General features: G+C 38.7%; 1 protein-coding gene across 12 annotated transcripts in view; it reads right to left on the bottom strand.

Annotated features, from left to right (window-relative positions):
* EYA1 (EYA transcriptional coactivator and phosphatase 1) overlaps positions 1–27112 on the bottom strand; it is a 303123-nt gene that overhangs the window by 70406 nt on the left and 205605 nt on the right. For all 12 annotated transcript variants that reach the window (XM_033126640.1, XM_033126638.1, XM_033126639.1 and 9 more), the window contains 2 exons: positions 2158–2297; positions 730–813 (listed from right to left, as the gene is read on the bottom strand). In XM_033126640.1, the coding sequence (XP_032982531.1) occupies positions 730–813; positions 2158–2297 (224 nt within the window). The remainder of the gene's footprint in view (positions 1–729; positions 814–2157; positions 2298–27112) is intronic.

Below are 27112 nucleotides of genomic sequence, written 5' to 3'. Positions count from 1 at the left end.
GAAAGGTTTATGACTCCATCAAGCAATATAGCAAAAAGAATTTCCAAAGTTTTGGGAAACTCAAATGCAGAACATTGAAACTGAAGGTCTACTACTCATGGAAGGTGGTCTACAACATTATTTTCTTCCTACAACACCAGGTAAGTATTGTAACAACTCCAACATAAATGTATTGGTCCTATTGTCATCCTGAGGCCCAATTTCACATACCATTCAAAAAAATTTAGCCCCATAGCAAAGGGACTTATAAAGACACTCATAACAGGTGCTTTGAAAATAAAATACTAACACTGCTAATCACTAAAGACAATAGCATGTGGCATATTTCCTCCATTGAACATGTTGTGAATAAAAAGAATAAAAAGGACATGGCAAATAAAAACATACAACCTAAAAGATCTATCTGCGTCATCTATACATGTTAATATTTCATCCTAGAACAGCATTCAATCACTTTTATTAATTGGGCTCCAAAATAAGAATGACTTTAATTGCAAAAAGTTTATCTTATTTTGAAGAACCTAACAAAAATCTCCTTTTGCTCATTTAAGAATTTTTGCCTTACTTATATATTTGACTATATCAAAAAATCGAGTTATTTTACTTTTATATTTTAAATTTATTAATGTTAAATAACATTCCCATTTGAACTAAACATTCAATTCTAGGCTTATTTACTCTAAAGAAAAAACAAATACTTCTTGAAAACAAATACTTCTTGGTACTCACCCTCCCATATCTGTTGGCGTAGGACCCAGTAAGCAAGGAATGGAAAACAATGATTGTCTCATCCAAATCCCAGATGAACACTCTCTGCAAAGAAAGAACCAAATCAATGTGTTTTTCCCTTGGTTGAGAAACCTGTTATTCAGTTCACTTTAACATGAAATGGGAGACAAATGAAAAATTTGAATTTACTATGTTTTTTAAATACAGCTGTTCCAAAGAGTATCTCCCAGTTTTTCTCTAGATATAACCCTGGATGAAATATTAATAAAAGAGAATACATTAGCAATATCACTATAAATATAGGAAAGAAATAATAATATATGTCCTTTTTACTTCTTGAGTAGATTATCAGTCTCAGTTCTGAAGAAATGAAAAATGAGCTAAAGCTAGTCTTTTTATAACTTCTGAGACAGAGGCTCACTCAATCAAAAACCGTTCAGTTTTATCTTCTCCTAAACACTGCTGTCTGTCCATTAAAACCGTTAAAATAGCTATTCTTATATTTTATTCTTATTGAGCCAAGTATTAAAAAATTGTAGACAAAAACTAAAACTTTATATCATCTATTCACCTTATACTACATACTGGGCTGTTATCAAAAGGAAGGGTTATATATCGTTACTGCCAATTTTTCTTCAGATTTCATAGCTAACAATTTAAGCAGACACACCTACTCTTGACACACTTCGAGATATTTGGAATAGGAGTTGAAGAACTCATTTTAAAAAGGTCGTTGAGATATGACAAAAAGGCCTCAAGCCTGCTTTTCTTCTTCCAATTTCTACTCAGAGCAGTACATAGTCATGCATATAGGTTCTGCTGAAAATTTTCCTCTTTTCGGCCCAAATAATCATGTTTTCCACCATCAGATTTTACTTTGGCAAAAAACCCCAGAAACTTAATTGCAGTGGATTCAAGGCTATGAAATCTGCCACCCTTTAAGGTTTTATTTAATCCCTCCTGCTTTTGAACTCTACCAAAACATGTTTCATAAGATGATGACCATTTCAGTTCAGAATATTCCAGGTTTTCCTGTCTTAACATACACAAGTGTGTTTTTAATTTCAAAGTGGATTTTATTAAGCATTTTTAGTACAACACTTACTTGAAATGGTAATGATAGAGCAGTTCAAGAGAATTTTGTTGCAGCCAACTTATATAATTTACTACATTTCCTCAGAGAGAACTAAACAGATGCTTTACCATCCAGTTAAATGGAACAGAAAAAAAAGCACATAATTGCTTTACCTATAATTAATATGGAAGAGAGAAAATAATGCTTTACTTCTAGTTAAAATGGACCAAAAAACGCAGTAGATAAAAGCATTTGGACACCTTGCTCACTGCCATTTACGTTGCAGGTATACAGAACCACCATTTAGCTGCTAACATGACTTGGGATTTATTCCAGTGTTGGCAGTAACATACCTCAAGATCAGAATCCGGGGGAGGAGAAGGATTATTGTTTCTTCGGCCCCGACCACGTGACTTCCCATCTGAACCTCGACGTAATCGATCAGAGTCCGAATCTTTAATGGGTGTTGACGGGCTGTGGATTGTACTGTACTCTGTGGAAATACAGGAAGGACTTTCACGTCTTGGTTCTGGCACCGTGGTGCCACAGCTAACCTTGTTGTAATTCACAGGGAAGAGTAGAACCCATTTCATTCTGCTCAGATTCTCCATGATCTTTTCCTTGCATTGGTAAATCATTTACGAGATAGTTGATGCCCAGACTTGTTTGGAAAGGATGTATAATCAGAAATGACTAAAATTCAACTGAAGGTGGGAGACAACAGGTTGCACTAAGTTGCCTAAATTTTCTTTGTGGTTCCTTACACTCAGACAGTGCTCTCCCCACCCCCACTTCCGCATTTGTTCCTTTGACTCCACAAACAGTGCCTGGCCATACTGAGAGAGGTTCACACATTTGCCTTATAGGTCGCTCTCCCACCTACAGAAATGGCTCCTGTTTCATGGGGGAAAATGAAAAGGAAAAGTCAGCTCTGGAGCAGGGAAAACTAAATCACCAGGCATATTTTTCTCTGAAAATTATTTAAAAATCTCTATTTTCGCTTTCATTTTATGTGAGAACAGAGAGCAGACAAAATAAGGAGAGATATATGGGCAATATCCATACTCTGTGCGGCATTCATCACAGGTTCTTCCTGTGTCTTTGTCTCTTTGAACCAAAAATCCGAAACCAGAAAGCGCATTAAAATTACTCATCTGGGTAACTCAGAGAAACCACAGAAATAATCAGATAGAAACCACAAAATAAAGAACAACCCCCAACCAGCTCAGAGGAATGGCTGGGCAGTAGTTGTGGAGTTAGGGAGAGACTCTTACCCTATTTCCAGAATGAACAAAAAACCATTTACGCTCACTCCTTGGGTATGTTTTTTCCTCAATCTATCCAGTTCACACATCGGACAATTTCTACCTCCCCAAATTCCAGATGTGCGTGTGCTAGCTCTCTCCCCACAACTCTTCTCTAGATTTCTCTACTAGATATGGGTAGGAATCTCTCCATCTGCTATGAAAAATGATTATTCTGAGACCTTGTTGATGCTGCATTTCACCAAACAGAAAACTACTGAACACCTAGTAGGCTTTATGGTTGCACTATCAGCCCCAACTCCACCACGTGTCAAATCACGTGGTCTCAGTATTACCTCCACGTTTAAGCCTTATGAATCGGGGAATATAGGAACGGACTTTCACAGAGTCATTTCGTTTCTGAATCACATGAAACAGCTCTATACCTCCTGTTTAACTTTAAAACCTAAATAAATGCCTATTACTTTTAGATGAGGCTTTTGTGTGTCCTCTGTCATAGCAATCAAGACAGCAAACATCCTTATACAAACTAGTCATGTGATCCTCGTGCCCAGAAACCACTTCAATGGCTTACAAGCCTGTTAACTAAGCCTATTATGGGCAGGAAGTCCCAAACAACTCCACTCAATGGGTCCCTTTTTGTCATTTGCGATGCATTTTTGAGCTAACTCATCCCATAAAACTGTGAGACTACAATGCTGGCTGGTTCAAGTTAAGCATTCTTGAAATCTACATTAGATCCCTCTTCTTGCAGAGGCAGATAACTGGCATCCTGTCCTCAAGTTGTTTCAAACCAAGCATGTCTATTTCACGCTCTGTAGAGAACCAGGAGGTCCAAATGAATATATTTTTTAAAGAGTTCAGTCGATTCAAAGCTGTGTTTTGAAGAAAAAGTCTTGACCTTCATCTTTAAATATTCTGCAATCTACATCTCCATGCAGAACGTGGGCAGCCACCATTCGAGACAGAACACAGGCCAATCTCTTGAATAGCTTCAAAACAGAGCATTTACTTGGTAACCCGCATACCTGGCACCTAATTTCACCTGTACCTCAAGTACTTAATCAGAAAGTCTATCTTGCATTGTAAGCGCTCCAGCTTTCAGAAGTTCGTGTTTGAGAAGAAGCTAAAGGACATCAAACAATGTATCGTATCACATTATGTCTTTTGCCTTGACTTCCCAATAGCTTAGGTCAACTTTGTCCTTACAGTTTATCTTAGCCTAGATTTCCTCTCATTGTTGCCCATTCCTTTATTGTTTGTGTTTATTTTTCTACCCCAGTTTTAAAAACCCAATTAAATCTTTAAAAGTGGATTCCATCTCAATTTTTTTGGAAATGAAAAAGCTAATTGATTACTCACTTCTGGAACCACCCACTCCAAAAAAAAAAAAGAAAAAAGAAAAAAAAAGAAAGAAAGAAAAAAATTCCAAAGAGTAAAGTATACAGGTAGATTTTAAAATCATCTTATCTAAAGTTTTTCCAGGTAGATAAAAAGCCCTAAAAAATGGACATCTGACACCCTTAAATATTAAAACACACACACAATTTACGGGCCTCAACTTCTTAGAAGGAAGATGAAATTTAAATGATGCAAACTAGTTTTAATAAATCTCTTCCTCTTTGTTCTATGAGGTGGAATTAAATGCACCTACTCTCCTAACCAGCTTTCCTGACCCTAACTTCTCGTTTCTTCTACCATGCAAAACAACTCAACAAATAATTTAATCTTCTAATCCACTGACATCTCATGTTTCATTAAAATCCTTTCCCAACTGTTAAACTTTACCCCCACTGAGATAATGGATGTGAAAATTCTCAGCAGAACATTCATTTCCTTTAACAAACGTTGACTGAATGCCCACACACTTCTGAGCACTGTACTAGGAGCCTGAAGCAGGATGATGGACCAAAGAGACATGGTTCCCGCCTTCTTGGAGCTCAAAATTTAGAGAAAGGCACTGATTCATGACAAAAATGAGAGATTACACAACAGTATGAACAGAGTTATCACATGGGAAAGGTAGAATGCTAGGAGATCACATAGGAAGTCCACATCACTGAGATTCACAGGGTTCCGGACACTTCCTGCAGACGGGGGACACTCACCCGTAAGCAAAGGAACATAAATGTGCGTCAGGGAGGCACATGAGCACTGGGAAGGTGCAAAGAGAGAGAGAGGAAGAACTGAGAAAAAAAAAATCAATCTGACCGGAATCTATAGAGGACGATGAGGCTGGGGGCAGGCAAAGAATTCAACAAGGGAGGGATGTAATCAAATTTCCATTTGCGACAGAGGACCCTTAAATCAGTGTGGCCAGGGTTCCGGACACAAGTGAAGACTGAGAAAGGAAGACCAGCCAGGGGGTAATTCAGTAATCCAGGTTAGGCGTTTTGGTGGCCCAGATGTAGGTAGTGGGGGGCAGGGAGAGTTATAAATTTGAGTATCACTAGCAGGCAAAATTAGTAACCAACTGGGTAAGGAAGGAGGAGGAAGTGGTTTGCTCAGGCCAGTGGTTTGGCAATGGGGCAGATTATATAATAATACAAGGTATAGGACTGAGGAGAAAGACAGGATTATAGGGATGAGGGTAGGTGAGAAGGCAGGTTCAGCGCTGGACACATTGAACTGGAAGAGTCTGTGGCATCCATGACCAGTAGGCTGTCAGACTGTTCCGAAGCTCAGGAAAGGGATAGGCTTGCTTTAGGTTCGGGAATTGGCACCATATATCATTAAAGAAATGGGTGTAATTAAAAACATGCCCTGTGTGCAGAAGGGATGGGCAGAGAAAGACGAGTGGGGTCTGAGGAGAAAAACCAAGGTTAGTGTCTCGCAGAGGAAAGAGCATGCCAGGGAGGAAAGAGGGTGATCAGTAGCTTCAGATCAGCAAGAGCTAAGGATCTGAGAGTAGTTTCCAATCAAAGAGGTCTCTGGGATAGCTGGCCAAAGTATAGATTGGAGAATTATTTGGGAGATAGTTTGGTGAGATGAAAATGAGACAGAAGGTAGAAGAGTAAGCAGGGTTAAAGTTCCTAAAATGTTACTGATGACCCTATAATGGCTAAATCCAAACATCATTTTTGTCCTCCATCGTTATCTGACCTCGCTGTGGCTATGCTGACCATTCGATCCTTTCCACCACGTACACATTAGAACTTGACTTCCTCTTTCTTCTGCTTCTCATCCTACCGCTCACACTATTCCTTCTCAGGCTCTTTGGAGACCTCGTCCTCTGCCCAAAGCTGAAATGTTTGTGTTCTCTGTATTAGTGGTACTCAAAGTGCTGATCTTAGGACAGAAGGAGTTTGCCTCAGGATGTTAACCAATGCATTGCTTCCTTCATTGAAAGTCTTGCCAAGATTAGAAGCACAGAATCAGCTAAAGAAACGTGCGCTTAGTGATGCAGTTGATTCCATTCTGAAGCAAATCTCTTATGTTATCACGGACTAACAATAAACAATTAGGGGACAGGCAGCCCGTGGCTGGACTCTATTCTGAATGGCAGTGCACGGAGTTTTCTAGTCCTCTTATCTCCCTATAAGCTCTCAGTGGTTGGTAGCATCTGTATGAAGAATTTCAATGATAACCTTCAGGTTAATGATTCTAAAGCTTGGCCTCCTGACCTCAACACCCCACTGTTTGCTACACTTCTCTGGGTAAATATCCCACGGACCAGCGCACCTGACTCCTCCTTCTTTGGTAACAAGTCTGATTAAGGATATCAACGTCTACCCAGTTTTCCAGACACATCAAATCAACACTAAACTCTGTGGCTTTTCTCTCCTAAATACTTTGGTTCTATGTTCAGGCTCTCATCACTCCTTGTCTCAATTCTTGCAACAGGCTTTTTTCCAAGTCTGCTACCCACAGCCTTTCAACCGTCATCTGTACCACAGTGACAGAGAACTTAAACACCCTTGAAAGCTCCAAACTCCTGAAACGGAACAGGAAGGGCAGTCGAGATTTTAGGAAACTGAGTCAGGGACTCAACTGCCATGTCTCCAATCTTTATCTTGCTACTTATTAGTAGTATGGATTGGTGCAAGTTATTTACCTTTTCTATGACTCAATTTCATTGTCTATGACATGGGAATAAATGCGACAAAATAAAACTAATATGCAGTAAAGGTACTTAGAACCGTGTGTGTAGGCACCATGAGGTAGCTATCTTGGAACAAAGAAAAGTCCCACTCCGTCACTCTCTGACAGCCTTACCTCTAACTGCTGTCTCTCCTTCATGGTCGGCACATCGGATAGATACACCTACCTCAGTTCTCTGCAAGTGCCATGCTGTTTCACGACTTCGCATACTGTCTCCTTTACTTAGAATGCCTTTCCTGAACTCAACTCCCTCCCTTGACCTGTCTGTGAAATTCCTACAGAAATCCCTAAAGATCAACTTCAAGTATCTTCTTTTGTGAATTCTCCATTGAAACCTTGGTCCCTCCTTTGTAATTACATTTATCTCCATTATAGGGTTATGTAATTTTTGCAATTATTTCTGTTCACAGTGGATAATACATAATTTGGTTGAATTATTTTGAGCAAATGCCCATCAGTCTTGCTCTTGGAGGGCAAAACCTCGTGGCATTCACTTTGTATTCTGAGAGCACAGTAAGGGTCTACAGCACAAAGTAGACATTAAAAAAAAAAAATCAACGACTGAAAGAAAGTGTTTCTCAAGTTTAGCTCTTACTCTATTAAATCTATGAAGATTATCTAATTATTTCTATTAGCTAGTCAAAATATTTTCAAATGGGAAATAGCAGTAATTATTTTTAAGGCTTACGTAAAAGCTAATTTTATATATGCAATCATAAAATGCTAAAATCTACATATCATTAAAATTCTACACTTGTAAATACTGCTAAAGAGTTCCATAAATCCTTGAATATTAAAAAGAAAAACAGAGAACTGGAACTCAGAAGATTCCATCTAGTTTCTCTCGGTGCCTCTTGTTCCCTTGAGCTCACAAGCCCTACTTGAGTTTCAGGGAAGTTACCTCCATATTTCTTAGTCCTCAGTCTCCTGGTTTGTCCGAGAGCACAGCCTAGATTACTTAGCTTTAAAGTCCTATTATGTATGGAGGTAGAACATTTACCAAATCTTCCTACCGTGTTTCCCCGAAAATAAGCCCTAGCATGATTTTTCAGGAGGATATCCCCTGAGCATAAGCCCTAATGCGTCTTTTTGAGCAAAAATTAGTATAAGACCCAGTCTTATTTCTGGGGAAACACGGTAGCTGTTAGTCTCTCCCTTTTCAATAGTCACCTTCAAACTAATCTATATAGAATACCTTGGGCAATTCCAACCCTCAGAAACCATCAGGGTGTACTGCCTACGGTATCTAGTCCAAATTCCTAACCCGGTTTTATTTCTCATGCCACCCTCAACATGTTAACTACTTTCATATACATAGTGCCAAGTACTTTTCTAAAGGATCATGGCAATTCAAGTTGTGTCAGTTTTACCACAGCCTTACCCACATAATGGTTGTCATTGTTTTAAAGAAGTCATTAATAATTTGACTTCTTTATAATGAAATTGAGTCATAGAAAAGGTAAATAATTTGCTATTTTATTAGATGTAGAATAAGATTGCATGCTTTTAATTTGGAGATATTGGAGATGCATATATATATATATATATATATTTTATGTATATATATGTATATATGTGTGTGTATATATATATATACACATATATATAAACACACACACACATAAATATATTAAGTTGGTGCAAAATAATTGCAATTTTTGCAATTATTTTTAACCCTTTAAACTGCAATTACTTTTGCACCAGCCTAATATATATATGTGTGTGTGTGTGTGTATATATATACATATACATATATACATACATATACATATATACACACACACACACATATACATAGATGTATACACACACACATATATATGTTTGAAAATTATATTCCCCTCTATGAACTGCCCAAATTCTTTGCCAAATTTTTAATATTCCTTTACTAATACAGTTATGGGGATTAGGGGTACTCACATCCTACCAAGTTCAAAATCTGCCTATAACATTTGACTCCCCCAAAACTTAACTATTAATAGCCTACGGTAGTGCTGACTGGAAGCCTTACCGATAACAAAGAGTTGATTAACACATATTTTGTATGTTGCACATAATGTTGTGTATACTGTATTTTCACAATAAAGTAGGCTAGACAATCATGAGGAAGAGAACATACATTGACACTATCTATTGAAAGAAATCCACGTATAAATGCACCCACACAGTTCAAACCATGTTGTTCAAGGGTCAACAGTATGTACGTTTCAACCCTTTTCAGATTTGCAGACATTTTTCCAAGTCTGACCGTTCCTCAAACTACGCTGCCATTGCCTTAAATTATGCTTTCCTTCACGAATGATGCTTTTGGTTTTTACGTAGTCCTGCTGTGCAGCAGGAAGGCCTGGGTGAAGATTTAGGGATAAGCGTTCACATTTATTGTAAGGGTAGCAGGGAATCTCTGATCTAACTCTACGCTCTTGGGCCTACCTCTGCCAGGGGTAGTTGGGAAGGGAGCAGGATACAGGGATCCTGCAGGCCCCCTACTTTGGGAGGGCTCCTTACTGGTGTCTAACTAACTGAGGTGAAACACTCCTCCTCTGAAACAGAATGAAGTAAGCAGACTCCCTGCCGAGGGGAAGCTCTTATCACTTGTACAACGTTGGGTGGAGGCCAGGGCAGCTACCATCTCTGGCTGCTCCCTGAAACTATGCTACGACAATATCGATTACAAAAGGAAGTGCAGAGCTTTTGAGGAAATCCTTATAAAGATTATCTGAATTCAGTGAATATGAGACCTGGTAATCAATAATTAAATAGTCTATTTGCTGCTGTGGTGGACTCAGAGAAAAAGAACAAGGTATATTCCTTCCCTAAAAGCAGAATTATCATGTTTGAGACTCAAGACTTAAGTACATGGGGCAATTATACATGTACAATTATACAAGAAGAAGATGCCAGACAGAAATCGACACCCAGGTACCCCTGAACTTTGAGACTCTGGAGATCAGAATAAATGTATGCAAAAGACATCTTAAAAGGTGGCATATCAAGTCAAAATCAGGAAGACTGAAAGAGAGAATGTAGAGAGCTTAATTCTGATTCAAAGAGAAAACGATGCTATGGTCCCCTTGGAATTCCCCATAGGAGTTGCATCAAGCTTGAAGCTACTGGCCAAAAGAATCATATACACCCACTGGGTATGTCTGTTTATAATTTTAAAAATTTGTTTTTTATGGGCAGAGAGGGGAAACTGCTCTGTAAAAGCTGAGTTCATCCCTTTAAGGTAAATAAATGATTTTGCATCTGATTCCACGGATGGGTTCTATACTCATGCACATAATGAAAACCACATAGAATCACAATTATCCCGAAAGTCTGTCAACCAGTTGCACCCTGGGAAGCAAAGGTGGTTAAGCCGACGTGTAAGATAGCAGGGTATGAGTCACAGGTACCTGGCAACTCGCCCGCACTATTTCACACTAATTTTAATTCTTTTTTTTTTTTTTTTTTTGTAGGGTGTGGGAATCTGTGCACATTAACGCAAGGAGTCAGAAATCTTTGTGTAGAGTCAGATAGTAAATAACTTAGGCTGTGGGCCATAGGGTCTCAGCTGCAGTGACAACTCTGCTGTTACAGCACAAAAGCAACCACAGACAATAAGTGAATAAAGCAGCGTTTCAATAAAATTTTATTTACAAAACAGGTCTGACTTGCGAAAGCACAGAACTGTATTCCTTAAAGTAACTGTGTATTTTATGCAACTCCATGGTGACTCTGAGATTCAAGGAAGTGACTGTCATCTGACTTCTCTGGGTCATAACCATGTCTTCAAAACTGTGACAAACATTACATGTTAAAATTGTGCGGTCAAGATAACAAGTGAAAATGTTGCTGAACTAAGAGGAGAACAAGATCCAAAACAAGGTGCTAATTTTTTTTTCAATTGATACTAAGTAGAAAAGGAATTTCATAGGTACTTTCTAAAAGGCCCTATCCCACGTGGCCATGGAGCGGAGCCACCATGATATCAAAATATATCTGCCTTGAATATGCCCACAAGGCAAGAAGGGAATAAGACTTTGTTTTTCTCATGGTAACTTGACATGCATGATAGCTTAGAGATTCTCTTCAGGTGGATACAGGCACCAGACGCAACAGTCTTGGGTGTGACTTGTGAGCTCATCCTAGCAGAATGGCTAGGTACCGGCACCCCACACAGCGAAACTGCTGTAAGACGGGCACTGCTCCAGGCCTGTGGCCTTGGGGACACTTGTCACTGGTCTCTTGGTAGTTGACCGAACCTGGAGGACACAATGGACAAATTCCACAAGCAGCTAAGCACCCCAGTGACACTGGATGATCAGCTAAGCTGTGTTTCTGAGCAAAGAAAAATTCGAAGGCTGTTCAGGCTATTCATTCTGCAGGAACATTAGGACATTGAGGTGAAAAGGCATTAAATGGAAAAGGGCACGAACACTGAAGATTTTCTGTGACTTACAAGTGACCTCTAACAACTGCATCTGCCAAGATGCCTTCTAGGCCCACCTTCAGCCCTCTGGCAACGGTTTGGAAAATAGAGTCTGCTCTCCTGCAAGGCAGCGAGGGGCAGCAGGCGCCAGGGTTCAACCCTTATACTCAGAGAGCTTCAGAGTCGATAACTGAAATTCCTAGTATTCTCAAAACGCTAAAGAAATTCCAGTGGTGGCTCAAACCTCATGCTTGAATTCTCCTGTGACAGAATGCAACACCATAGAAACCAAATGCTCACAACAGAGCATGTATGTATATGCACACATTCATTCAGCTAACTTGCTTTTTTCCCCCAAGAAAAGGGGACTAGTACTGGAAAACATCTTTACTAAGATCTTCCTATAGAGTTTTTTAGAAACAATCTTCGACACAAATCAATTGAAAGCAGCTACAAAACAGGTCATCTTCTCCTTGTATTGGATGGAACTGCTTCAGTGCTCGAGTTCTAGGAATGAATGGGGAGGGTTTTCTTATGTCTTTCTTTTTTTTATTATGGTCATTAATGCCCCATCTATACTGATGATGGATGGAAACCTCAGGTATTGCCAAGTTGCACTTTTGCCCATCCTCCCCGTCTTCCCACTGCGATTTGTGGAATTCTGACTCAGGAGACCCTATTAAAGAATTTTTTGGTCATAATGGTTTCTAAATGGCTCTGATGCATTGTCTGCTCCCTTTCTTAGAACGTTCCTGTACTTCCATCTCTGTGAATCTGTGAAGATGGCAACTTCTGTTTGGATTCGGTCTTTCTCTCAAACTTCTGAAAGACAGGTAAACACGCAAAGCTTCTTTCCCAGGGAGTTATATCTCCAGCCACTGTCCTTGGTCTGCTGACTGCTATTAATCAGATTTAACCAGGACCTGTGGCAAAGGCCAGCTTCATGGACATGTGACCTATGCAATCACACAGGGCCTTGTGCTCAGATAGACCCAGAATTTGGATTAATGCTCTGCTGTGCTGTCTGGAAATTCTTAATGAACAAGAGGCCCATGTTTTTTTCATTTTGCACAGGGGCCCATGAATTATGCAGCCGGTCCTGCCTGTGGTATCACCAACAAATCCCTGAGCCGCTGAAGCATAGCCAGCCAAGGATTATGCAGTAAGACAGAGCACCTACAGAGAGATGGGGTGGGGGTAGGAATAAAAAACACAGAGCACCTACTATGTGCCAGGCAATGATCCAGCAGAGCAGGATGGCAGTTCCTGCCCTTGTAGCAGCTCAGTGTCACCTGTATCTGTTACGTACCAGGGTGTCACGAGCAATAGGAGACAGCTTTCCACTTAGACCCCTCTAAGTGGACTCTAAGTAGAGTCCGACTCTACCTCCCAGCCACAAGCAAGAAACCTGGCTTCTCATTCACTGAGAAAATCGAAGCATCCACTGTCTCCAGTCTCTCTGCTGGGTACACCCACCCAAGAGGACCTTTCTTGCTCAGTCTGCCTTCCGTCTTGTGATGGATGAGCTTTCTGTGCTCCCAAGGCCAGCCCCTCCTCTGGGCACGAGATCGCAGGCCCCTCTCACCTCCCCCAGTAGCCAGTGTTCTCTTTCTTCTGGACCACTTGCTGCTATGCAGACCGGCTAGATACATTTCTTGCCTACAATATACCCTCAACGTCCCTCGCGTTTCTGCTCCACTTCTCAATTACCTTGCAGTATACAGCAAAAATAACTAAAAGAACTGTGACTATTTGTGCCTAATCTGCGTTTCCTCCCATTCTCGAACCCACTCCAATCATGCTATTTTCTCCAGAACCCCACCCACATTCCCCTTTGTCAAGATCACCAAAGACCAGCAGTCTGTCAAATCCAATGGTCAAATCTCAAATGCCATTTTTCTCAAACGTCCACCAGCATCGCACACGGCCCATCACTCTTTCCTTCTGCAACACTACTTCTCCCTCTGGGAGGCCTCCTTCTGGGGTGCAAGGCCCCGTACTCAGTGCTTGGCTCTCTCTCCTTCTGTGCTGACACTTGCTGGTCTGATCCACTCATCCAAGCACATAAGGTTTCGATGGTATTGGTTTTCCCCCCATCAGTCAACAGCAAATGCACTTTTCCAGCTGTTTGGGCCAAAAGCCTCGATGTCACCCATGCCCCTCTCGTCTCACGGCTCACATTCAATCTAATGACAAATCCCAGTAGCTCTCCTTCCTAATCTTCTCCCAAATGTGACCACCTGACCCCCTCACCCCACCACCTGAGCCGTCCACCCCTACCGCCCAGCCCTGCTGCCTGTCACCTGGACCACTGAAATCATCTTCTATGTGATCACCCAGTCCCCCTTCTTGCCCTGAAATAGCTTCTTTTCTGCCCAACAACCAGATAGACTCTTTTTCAACATAATGACTTCTTGTCACTTTTCTGCTTAAACACTTGTCACCTCATTCACAATGAAATCCCAAGTCCTCCTCACTTGGAGGAGTGACCTGGTCTCTGTACCTCCCTCTTCTGCTCTCTACCCCCACGCCACCCCCCCATATGCTCCAACCACACAGGCTTCTTGTCACTCTCAACCCACCAAGCAGTCCCACCTCCCGGCCTTGGGAATGGCTGGTTCCTCTCCCGGGACACTCCCCAGATATCAAGGTGACTCTCTCCCCACCATTTCGGGTGTCCGCTGAAATGTCACCCTGCCAGACCACTCTTCTGAAGCAGTTCACTTGCCCTCTACATCATTTCACGCCTCTAGGCACTTCTGAGTGCCAGATGCATTTTACAATTATTTGTCGTGAGTCCTCTAGAACGTAAGCTCCCTGAGGACAGAGACTTCGTTTTGTTCATTGCTGAGTCCCCTGCGCCTAGAACAGTGCCTGGAACATACCAGGGCCTCAGTAAGGACTGGTCAGGTGAGCTAAGAACCTGGCATGTGACATCCCTGGTTCACAGTATACACACGATCACCAATAACTTACAGATAAAACTCCATTTAACCACTCTCTTTAGGAATGTGTCCTAGGTAAAAACTTATCCACGTGCCCTTGCGCTTGTTCAGGGAGGAGCTGACAGGAGAACGCAAACGCACCTGGCTCCTTAGTCCATATTCTGGGCTCAGTTTACTTCACAGAATGCAGAACTAGGAGCAGGCCTTACCCTTCACAGGAAGAGAAAAGTGGGGCCACGTTAGGGAGAGAACACGGCTTCCTCTAGGCCTTGGGAGCATTTATACCCCAGATATACTCAGAGATGTATTAGTGCCACCATTCAACAGGTGAAAAAGTGAAATTAATAAAAATTCAGGGCTGCCAGCTAGCATGCACCGGCGCCAGGACTGAAGCCAGGCCTCCTGGCTCTGAAGTCCCCCACTCCATCCGCCTCCTCCTGCCTCACACACTTGACTGGACTGGACTTGACGCTCTTCAGAGAGAAAGTCACTTCTCTGAGCCGTAAGTCTTGCTTGGCAGTGATAAGGACCAAGACAGGTGGTGCAGCTTCAGAGGGGCACCTGCTGGGGCAGGTGGATGCCCACCTTCTCCTGGAGGTTTGGGGCCAGAGAAAAGGAGCTGCCCAAAACCAAGGCTTAGCTGCCTGGATTACAGAACCTTTACGGACTCCAGAAACGTGACCTTGCCTTTCAATGTTTGGGAAATAACCCGCCTGCAGAGCGGGGTGGGTCTTGCCAATTCTGGTCCTTCTCTACATCCTTCTGATTTACAAGGACAGAACACGGAAAACTGAGTAGTTCAAATGTCATCCCTGTGGACAGCATAGCTCACAAATTCAGACGGTAGGGTCTGCATCTACTTCAGGACGGGGATGGTCACTTGTCATTTATAGAATTATCTGGACATTATCTGAACCTTCATATCTTCAACAGTAAAATGGGGACAGCACCACTGTGAAGAGTATGTAAGACAATGCGTGATAAAGTATTTTGTACAAACACGCGTCGTCATGTGAAATGGATTGTCCAAAGTCACCTCTCTGGGCTCAATTATTTTATTCATAAAGATGATCATAAAGTGATCTTCCAGCTCAAAAATGCTTGCATCCTTTAGTGAAATGGAAATGTAGTTTAACTCTGTTCTGATGGAATCATACCTTATTATCAAGCCCATTTAAAAGAGTCTAATTTTCTAGCCTTGAATCAATATTCCTTCCTTATCCTCTGTTCCTTGGTCATTCGTATCTTCCAATGCTGATGATAAATTCACCTCCTTGGTTAATTTCTTCTCCAAATACTTTACCTAAGAAATCTCTGTTCCTGCATTCTACCTGAGTACTTTGCTGCGTCTTCTAGTGTAACATTTTATTTTTTTTCATTCAACCTTTCTCTTTATTAAGTTTGGCTGTTCATATGGTGTAATGCTCCTTGAGGACAGAGCATCACCCTCTCGCTCTTGGTATCACTACAGAGACCCACAGAAACTTCCTAAGTGAGAGATGCTCAATGAACAGCTAACAAAAAGGTGGAGAGCATGGTCCAACCCCATTCACATATGGCAGATGAAACCGTGCTGTCTGCCTTTCCTTCAATTAGGGAACAGTGTAACACAATTTAATAGCACAATTAAGGAATAAACCTCAAGAGAAATGTGCTTCTTTAGGAACCTCTATCAATATCAAAGCTGTGTCAAGGGAGGTAATTAGATGCACAAATGGACAGAAACAGACACTTTAGGGAAAACGCTAAATGGGAAACTAGAAAAGAAACAGGCTCTACAAAAAAAAAGTTCTTAGAATGCTTCCAGGAAGAACATTTAAAATGTTGTCAAGGATGGAAAGTAAAATAAACTGCAGTAGTAGAAAACAATGTCAGTGGTAGAGAAAATGAGTTCTTACATTTGGGAGGTATCTTACAATGGGCAATGGCCTTTTTAAATACAAATTAGCTGAACTGAAACTCTGTACTGAACTGAAGCCTATTAATTTTAAATACAAATTAGCTGAACTGAAGCCTATTAATTAGGGCAGTTTTGGGACTTTGAGCAGAGAGAAGAAAAGATAGAGACGTGTGTGCTCTTGGGATGCTATACTCATGAGAACCCTGGAAAACTTTCTTTGCACATATTAACCAAAATGGTGAGGTTTACAAAATTGTGGTTATAATCAATTGTGACGTCATTTGCAAAACAAGTGCTTCCTGAGCATGGAATGGTTGTGGTGAATCTTTTTTCTGGCCCTTACTGTTGTTGAATAAGGCATTTTAATTCTTAATTTCATTTTCTGAACAATTTACATCCTACCTTTCTCCCAAAAGGATTTAAGATACCCCACCAAATATATACACGATGACCATATAGCAATCTTTTAAGGACATGAATGAGTATATGAGAAGAAAAACTGAGGTGGGAAAGATAAAATAAAGCCAAGGGAGAGAGTGATTAGCACAGGTCGGTTTTTGCCAAAAGACCGCACTCAACGCAGGCAAAGGCAGCAACCGTTCGGTGACACATGGGGCTCCTGAGATGAGACAAAGTGAGTTCTGTGCAGAAACACAGGTGTTTGTAGTACAGACACGAGACTGAAGTGCCTCCCAGGACTGCTGATGGAGGATGTTGTGTGATGCCCAGAACATAGCCTCATGGTCAATAAAATAGCAAGTTTCACAACATCCTTCCTTCTAAAGCTGATCACAACTGACTTTATATTTAATAACTGCAGAGCCCCGGGGTCAGGCGTCCTACTCATTTTAAGGGTAAAACTGAAAATATCTAGGAGAAGTGGGCCATTACTTATCCTTGTGGCAGCTAAAAGATGCAAGTTTCTCCTTGAGTTTTAAGCACCAAGGGTGTAAGAGGTTATACTAATGGGTCCCTTGGAGAGGAGCAATGCTTGGTTGTTTGGTTGAATGGAGACCTAGAGCTTTACTAAGGTAGCTATGCTGAGAACAGGAATGACATTGCATATAAAACCTAAGAGCTCTAACCAGGGAAAGCCACAGTCCTGAGAAACGGCCCATGATACTCCTCAAAAAGCTACTTGGGGTCCATGTCGACCTACGAAGTAAGGGGTCATCAAGCCTTCAAAGTTACATACCACAGAGTGCGACCAAGATAATTTTATACAGGAAGATTTTTTTAAAGTGAGAGCTATCTGTAGTGTCAAAAAACAAAACAAAACAAAAACAAACCTCAGCAAGGACTAGAATAAATTATTACATTGAATTCTATTAGATTCACAGCGAATACTAGCTTACCAAATGACAGAAGGCTTCAAATAAAGGAATTTTGATAACTTTAAGCTATCAGCCAAAATAAACAAAAGACAACTAAATGTGTTGACTAGTCTCCCAGAGTTAACCTGAAGCCAGAGATGAATAAACATTAATCGAATCAATTTTAGAGAATCTCTTTGACTTTTCTATCTGTATTCCATAATTGTTAGTTACCGTCCACACAATCACTAATTGAGGTCTCCCAGGTAAATGAATTCCTCAGTCAAAATGTAGTAACTCAATGAATACAGCTTTCTCATCCCTGGAATACGGCCATTATCCATTCTCCAGTGGACAACCTCATAGAAACGTCCATCATCCTTCTCACACATCTCAACCTCTGGTATAAATCCACCAGTCATTCTATGGGAAGGAAACTGGTGACTGTACTTCGGGGGCTTTAGTTTCAGAAACAACCACTGTGCACAATACACTAGAATATAATCTTCAAGAGGGAGATCACACTGGCCTCCCGAGGCCAGGGATCTTAAGTTTCTTGTCACCTCCTACATCCCCAGCACCGAGCCCAGTGCCTAGCACACAGCCAGTCTTTATAAACATCTGCTGAAGACATGAGTGGAAGAGATGAACATTTGAACGACGGGTCCGTGTCAGTCACTTGGCTAACCTTATACCTAATCTCATACTCCCATTCACTCTGTGCACAAGAGTGGCGTTATCCACACTTTATAGAAAACGGACACCAAAGAGCTAAGTGACCGGCACAGAGTAAATAACAGAACCCAGGTTAGCTTCGCTCCGAGTCCCTGGCCACCACTTCAGTTTCTCTCAATTGTACTCCGGGAAAGTGTGGTGCCCAAGAGACGTTCATAGATACTCCCCGTGGGCGTGGGGTGGCGGGGAGTGGTGTCCACTGTACATTATATTCAATGCCCAGTAAATCTCACTGTATCAAAGCATTAGAAAAGACTTAAAGTAAAGGAACCCTGATAACTGTACCCCGACTCCTTGTGTCCCGAACTGATCCGACTTTAGGACTCATTAAAGGACATCCATCTCTATCGTTGGGAGACAGTGGTGCTGCACAGAGCAGCATGGGAAAGCCACACTACATCATACTGTCTCCCAAGATTGCCACCCCAGTGTGCCATCAAGAGATGCCAGTGGTGATGCTGTCAGCACCGCTGCTTTGGGAAAATGTAATCTTTCTGGATTCCATATTCATAATCGCTAAAGCGGAGGTCTTAGGTAGAAAAATGCATAAGGTCATGTCTCAATTTAAAATTCAAAGCTTCCCTATTACCCAGTTGCTTCACGCTACAATTACTCAGGAGAATCTGTCAATATAAGAGAGCGGTTAATTTACAAATCAGCTACGTTCTCAGTATTTTTAAGTCAGCTGTTTGAAACTCAGAAGCTGTTTTCTCACAGAAACAATGGTAGACTTGATTTCCAAACCAATTCATGATTGTCAAGCCAATCAGTAATCCAGGCAAATACTGCACATATGCAATGTAAAATATTAGAACACTGTACTTGAACAGTTACACAAAAGTGAAAAACAGTCACGTTTTTCTCAAATAGTAGAAATGAGGAAAATGCAATTTTAACTTTGTCAAGAGGTACTTGGTGAAGTTTCAGCAGGGGTCATATAAATATTTTCGAAAGCATGAGAAGGTGATCGTACTGGATTAAGATGCTTACTGTCCCTTTAAAATGGATGGCTTCCCTTTTCCTTGATACAAGAATATCATTATCCCTAACGACAACACTACCTGTCTCGTGGAGTTGAGTGAAACTGAGGTTAGCTGATGAATGAACAGTGCTTAGAACAATGTCTGGCACAATAGCAAGCGCTCATAAAATATCAGCCATCATTATATTTGTATATAAAATCCACACCAAAAATACTTATTGAGTTTTTCTCTATATATTGTTAAGTGAAAAAAAAGTGACCAGGGCAGGTGACACACACACGCACACACACACACATACACACACACACACACCCCGGGGGTGCCAAAAAAATGTATACAAGCAGACACTTTGGTCAATGTGGCTCAAGCAGTAGTTCACCATAATCAGAAGTGTCTGGACACTGATGGTAACCATTTTGAGCACCTCTTGTTATTGCAGAAGTCAAATGTGACTTGTATTCATCTTTTGTTATCAGTATATATTGAGTACTACAATTTTAATAGTTTTCCTTTCTTAAAACGTGTATACTTTTATTGGCACCCTCTGTATATATTTATATAAGCAAAGTTTATCCTTAGAAGCATACACAAGAAACTGCTGAGAGAAACTATGTACAGAGATGAAGGGACTTTTATTCTTCTCTGTAAATCCTTATGTACTTTTATAATTTTGACCCATGCTCATATATTAGCATCCAGTTAATTTAAAAAAAATGCATTAAATTTAAATTGTTTTGGCTCCCAAGCCATTAATTCATCAATCTTTATTTAAAAGCCTATCTAAAACTCATCCATTACACCATCCAATCCCAATTAAATGAGACGAAGGGCAAACACAGATAACTCTGCTCTCTTCCCAACCATCTCCAATTAAAAAATGGAATCAGTAAATGCTGATGTCCTCCCACTTAAATGAGGGAACTTATTACATTGATTTGTGTTGGTGCCATGAGATGCATAATGCTTTACAGAAACAATGAATCAATTAGCTACAAAAGAAGATAAAATAATAAAGGTTTAGGAGGGTTAGTAAATGAACTTAATTAGCACAATAACATATGCCTTCCTATTTTGATTATTTACGAACAAATCATATGTTATACATACATATAAGAAAGAATTACATATTGGAATCCAATGTATTAGGTGGCCAACTAACTGAGGAAAATTACTCAAACATGTAAAGAGGCCCCAAATGGGTAAATGCTAAAACACTGAAATTTTTACTTCTTGGAAACACAGCTCAAATACAAATGTAAGAAAATTCATTTTTATTACATTCCTGACGATATAAAACAAAGAGTGAACTTTATTTCCAAGAATTGTATAATCTCTTTAACACTGTATATGCTCTGAGGAGGGAAAAAAAAACAAAAAAACAAAATGCCATCAAGACAAAGCAACCCAACAACCTCAAACACACATCTGTTTTGCTTTCTCACATCTTAATAGCCTGGCTATTTTAGATACAAATATTTGTTTTGCTGACAAATGTTTCCAAAATGTCAGTGAAAATCGTTTCACTTAAATAGTTTACTTTTGAGCTGAACAAACTGCAAACTTCTCCAAGGTCCACGAAGCATCTGTGCAAATGAGTAAGTATGATCTCAAGATTTTCAAAACCGCTCACTCGGCAAAACACAGGACGCAGCGTTCATGCTATTGCAAACCTCTCAGGATGTCTATAGCGCACATACAGAGGCATGTTAGGTAGTATAGATGTGGCACAAATTCCTCGCATTTATAGGGAAGCCGGCTGGCCGTTTAGTTTTTCATCCTGTCACACTGAATTCCTGTGAGAGCTCAGAGTCCTGCAACTTTGCACAAGAATGTTCCCGTTTTTCAGGCGCTTTGCTCTACTTTCGGGTGCCTTGGCAAGGATCAAAGCAGCAGAGGGAACAAATGGTTTCCCATGCATATTGAATTCCCTCTTATACTGATTTTTCCTCTGTCACTTGAAATTCAATATTGGCAAGATTCCCGTACATCACCTTAACCAGTAAATCGTCTGAGTGCAGTCAGAGCATGAAAAGGTAGATTTCAACATCAAGTTTTTTGTAAGGAATTCAAATGAACAAATCCTTTGAAAAATTAACTTTTGTATGGCATTTGTACTAAAACTCATTCCTAACAAATAAATAGCTACCTTTTATTTTACATTAACCTGAAATGTTTTATTTATCATTTACTCTTTTTTTTCTCCCTGGTTATTTGTATTGTTTTAAAAAATAATAATAATCTTATAAGTGAACAGTCCTTTCATAAGAATTTGGCCTCAAAGTTCTTCATTAACCTTATAATACCTAACATTTAGTATTTAAGAACTCTGTGCCTAGTTTTCCTCATCTGTAAAATGGGAACAAATAGTATTTACCTCATGGGCATAAGACTGCAAGTAATGTAATGTAAAGTTCTAAACACAATGGTATTTTTACTATGTATTATTATTAGGATAGCTGTCATAATTATTATAAGATGTTCTAAGAGATTTTGGACAAGAAATATGTTTTCAAGTCAGATTATTTAAATATAGCACAGTAACTGGATCACAAATGAGTGTTCATATTTTGATTATATGTATATCACGTGATTAAAAAAAATTTTTAAATGGCTTACAGCATAGAGAATATAGTTAATAATGTTGCAACGACTATGTATAGTGCCAGGTCGGTACTAGCCTAATCTGGGGGTCACTGTATACATTGTATAAATTCCTCACCACTATGCTGTACACCTGAAACTAATAAAATATTGAATGTCAACTGTAACTGAAAAAGTAATTTTTTAAAATGGCTTAAGTATTGTTTTGAGAAATGTCAATTAAAAAATTCCTTCATGACAATTACTCTCAAGTGGTTAAATTATTTTACCACTTTTTGAAAACAGTGTATTGCTATGTTGGTAATAATATGCCTTAAGATTTTAGGGTTCAGTACAAGGAAATAACATACTTTTTATATGTTAATAGCTAAGAAATGATAACATGTGAGTTTAGATATTAGAAAAGGAAAACATCCTAAAAATGTCATTTTCTTTATATGTTTTTAGACATAGAAGAAAATCATTGATTTTGTAAAAAAAGAATTGTTTAAAAAAGTTTTTTGAATTTAAAAGAAATTTTTCTTTTCAAAATTGGAAAGAAATTTAAAATGAAATCCATCATTTAAAAATTAATCACGGATTCAATTTTGATACTCTTACAGTCTTAAATTTTAATAAGAAAAAAAATAGAGTTGACACTGACCAAAATTTTCTTTCATAGAGAGTGGAATTTAAATGTACCATAGAATACCCCTTTCTCAGAAAATAAACATGTTCTCTAATAATACAAAGTTACTTAATTGGAAAGATATGAATAACTGGACTACTGTCACAAATGGTACTTATTGTACACCATCAAATGTCTAAGAGTTTTCTCACAGAGATACAGAGAAAAAAACTGAAGGCTGCTAGATGGGAAGGAGTGGGGATGAGGGAGAAGGTAAGGGGATTAGAAAGCACAAATTGGTAGCCACAGTATAGCCACGGGGTATGAAAGACAGTTTGAGGACTATAATCAATAATGTTGTAAAGATTTTGTAGGGTGTCAGATGGGCACTTGTCTTATTAGGGAGACCATTTCATGGACTGTGTAGATTCCTGACCACTGCGCTGTACACCTGAAGCTGAAGCTGAATAATATGGAATGTCAACTCTAATTTAACATACATATATATATATATATATATACATATATATACATATATATATATATACATATATATATATATATATATATATATATATATATATATATAGTCATGGGATATAGAGTACAGAATGTGGAATGGAGTCAATGGAATTGTAACAGCTATATGTGATGTCAGAGGGGTAGTAGATTGGGGGAGGGGAATTATCACTTTGTGAGGGATGTAAATGTCTAACTATTACATTGTTTTGTACACCTGAAACTAATAAAAAATGCATATATATATATCTTTAAAAGGAAGGGTTTCGATGATAATGAAAACAAAAATATTTTGAACTAAATGAAAATTTTAAAAAGTATCTACCAAACTTTATGGGATTCAACAAACATTGCTTAGAGGGAACTTTATAGCATTGAATGTGTATATTTAGAAAAGAAGAAAGATTTAAAATCAATAATCTAAGCTTCAAGCCTTCAAAAACCAGAAGAAGGGCAAATTAAATCAAATTAATCAAAAGACAAAATAAAGCAGAAAAGGCAATAAAACTGAGACTAGAAAAAACAATAGAGAAAAATCAATGAAACCAAAAGTTGGCTCTTTGACAAGATTAATAAAATTGATAAAACTGTAGCTAGGCAAACCAAGACAAAAAGAAAGAAGATGCAAATATTGGTATCAAAATGGAAAGGAAGGCCATCATTACCAACTGCATAGACATTAAAAGGATAATAAAAAATATTATGAACTCCAAATTACATTTTATAGTCTAGGTTATATGGACCATTCCCTAAAAGACAATCTACTAAAACTCACACAAGGAGAAACAGATAATCTGAATAGGCCTAATCTATTAAAGACACTGAATCAACAATAATTAACCTTCCAAAACAGAGAACACCAGGCATAGATGGGTTCACTGGTGATTTCTATCAAATATTTAGGGAACAAATAATACTTATTTTCCACAACCTATTCCATAAAACAGATGCAGAGGAAACATTTCCTAACTTAGTCTATGAGGTCTGCATTACCCTGATACCAAAACCAGACAAAGACATTACATGAAATGAAAACTACAGACCAATATAGCTCATGAACATAGGTGCAAAGATCCTTAACACAATATTAGCAAAACGGAATCCAACAACGTATAAAAAGAATTATACACCATGACCAAGTGGGATTTATTCCAGGTATGAAAAGCTGGCTCAATTTTTGAAAATCAATTAATATAATCCATTATATCAACAGGCTAAAGAGGAAAAAGTGTTAAGATCATATCAACAGATGCAAAAAAAAGCATTTCATACAACCCAACACCCATTCTTGATACAACAAACTCTCAGCAAACTATGATAGGGGGAGCTTCCTCAGAGTGATTTAAAAAAAATCTACAAAGAACCTACAGCTAGCATCATACTTATGGTGAGAAATTAGATGTTTCTCCCTAAGATGCACACTAAGGCGAGGCTGCCTCCTCTCACCACAACTATTCAACGCTGCACTGGGAGTCCTATCTAATGCAACATGACAAGAAAGGAAATAAAAGGTATTCAGATTGGGAAGGAAGATATAAAACAGTCTTCGTTCACTGATGGCATGATTGTCTATATAAACAAACAAAACCACCAGAGAATCAACAACAACAACAACAACAAAAAACCTCCTGGAACTAATAAATGATTATAGAAATATTGAAGGATACAAGAATAATATTCAGAAATCAACTAGTTGCCTATGTACATGCAATGAACAGTTGGAATTTGAAATGAAAAACACAACACAATTTACCTTAGCACCAAAAAATAGAAATCTAAAAAATAAGTATAAGATTTATATAAGGAAAACTACAAAACTGAGGAGAAAAATAAAAACCTAAATTAATGAAGAGATAGTCCATGTACATGGGTAGAAAGATTCAATATTATCAAGGTTCACTATTGTGTGTTCTTCCCAACCTGATCTATAGATTCAATGCAGTCCCAAACAAAAGCCCAGTGAAGTTCCTTTGTAGACATTGATAACTTGATTCTATAGTTTACATGGAAAAGCTAAAGACCCACAACAGCCAACACAATACAGAAGAATAAAGTCAGAGGACTGACACTATCCAGCTAAAGACTTTAACTATAAAACAATAGTAATCAAGACACTGCGGTATTGGCAAAAAAAAAAAAAAAAAAAAAAAAAAAAAAAAGCAAATAGATCAATGCAACAGAATAGGGAGCCCAGAAACAGATGCACACAAATATAGTCACAACTGATGTTTGACAAAGAGTAAAGGCAACTGAATTGCTCCATTGAATGTGAAGCAAAAGTAGGCTTTTCAACACAAGTGATGCTACAACAGCGCATCCACATGCAAAAAGTGAATCTAGACACTGATCTGATACTTTTCACAAAAATTAACTCAAAATGGATCAGAGTACTAATGTAAAATGCAAAATTATGAAACTTTTAGATCATCACAGGAGAAAACCTATGGCATGGCAATTAGTTTTTAGATATAAAAGCATGGTTCAGGAAAGAAAAAAATCATGTTGGACTTAATTCGAATTAAAAACCACTTTGCGAAAGATACTGTTAAGAGAATGAAAAGACAAGCCACAGATTGGGAGAAAGTTCTTTGCAAAACACCTGTCTGATAAGGGACTTGTATCCAAAACATACTAAGGATTCTAAAAACTCAACAAGAAGAAAACAAACAACCTGATTAAAAAGTGGGCAAAAGGTCTGAATGGACACCTCACCAAAGAAGATATACACCCGGGAAATAAGCATATTAAAAGTACTCATCATATTTCATTAGAGAAATGCAAACTCAAACAACTAGATACCACTGCACATCTACTAGAACGGCCAAAATCTGAAACAATGACAACACCAAATGCTGGCAAAGCTGTGGAGCAACAGGAACTCTCATTCATTGCTGGGGAGAACACAAAATGGTGCAGCCACTTTGGAAGACAATTTGGCAGTTTCTCATGAAACTAAATACATTATTACCATGCAACCCAGGGATCAAATCCCTAGATATTTACCCAAATGAACTGAAAAATTATGTCCATATAAAACCTGCACACAAATGTTTATAGTAGTTTTATTATTTATAATTGCCAAAATTGGAAGCAACCAAGAGGAGGTTGGCACTGCTAGGTGAACAGTAAGCATGATTTTCTTGAATCCCATAGACAAATTAAAATGTTGCTGAATGACCAGGCAAACCTCACTGTATTTCTCAAGGTAGATGGATTCTTACATATCTCCAGATGATGTAAATTTTATTTTAAGATAGTCAAAACATAACTCACAAATTCATTTTAAAAAACAAATGAAAGTTGCTAAGAGAGTAGATCTTAAAAGTGCTCATTACTAGAAAAAATCTGTAACTATGTGTAGTCATGAATGTTAACTAGATTTATTATAGTACTCATTTCACAATATATGCAAATATTGAATAATTATGCTGTATACCTGAAACTAATGTCAATTATATCTCAACAAAAATGAACAAGAATGAATGCAAATGCACTATTTTTAGTTTTTTAAGTGAATTAAAAATTTGAGAATAAATGTTCATATTCAAGGTATGTTGTATTATTATATTACATATGCCTATCTAAAGGAGAATACAGCTTTCAATAAGTAGTTATAAACATATTAAAATAATTTTTGAACTTAAGATTCATGAGGAGGTATGTGTTTATAAGTAATACTGAATAGTATCATGGACTTAAAAGATATCTATTCTTCATTTAACTTTAAAAGTGCCCAATATAAAAACAAATGAGTGCTTACATGTTTGCCCTGAAAAAAACCTTACAAAGTTATCTTTATATGTTCATTATGACATAACAATTCTATAAACAATAGAAAAACAAATCTTAAAGTATGGGAGGACTACAAGTGTTATGTACGCATGTTCAACTACACTGCACAATTCCACGAAACTGAAAGGCAGAATCC

Source organism: Rhinolophus ferrumequinum, chromosome 14, assembly GCF_004115265.2.
Source record: "Rhinolophus ferrumequinum isolate MPI-CBG mRhiFer1 chromosome 14, mRhiFer1_v1.p, whole genome shotgun sequence".
Taxonomy (NCBI): Eukaryota; Metazoa; Chordata; class Mammalia; order Chiroptera; family Rhinolophidae; genus Rhinolophus; species Rhinolophus ferrumequinum.
This window is presented reverse-complemented; position numbering and strand designations above follow the sequence as displayed.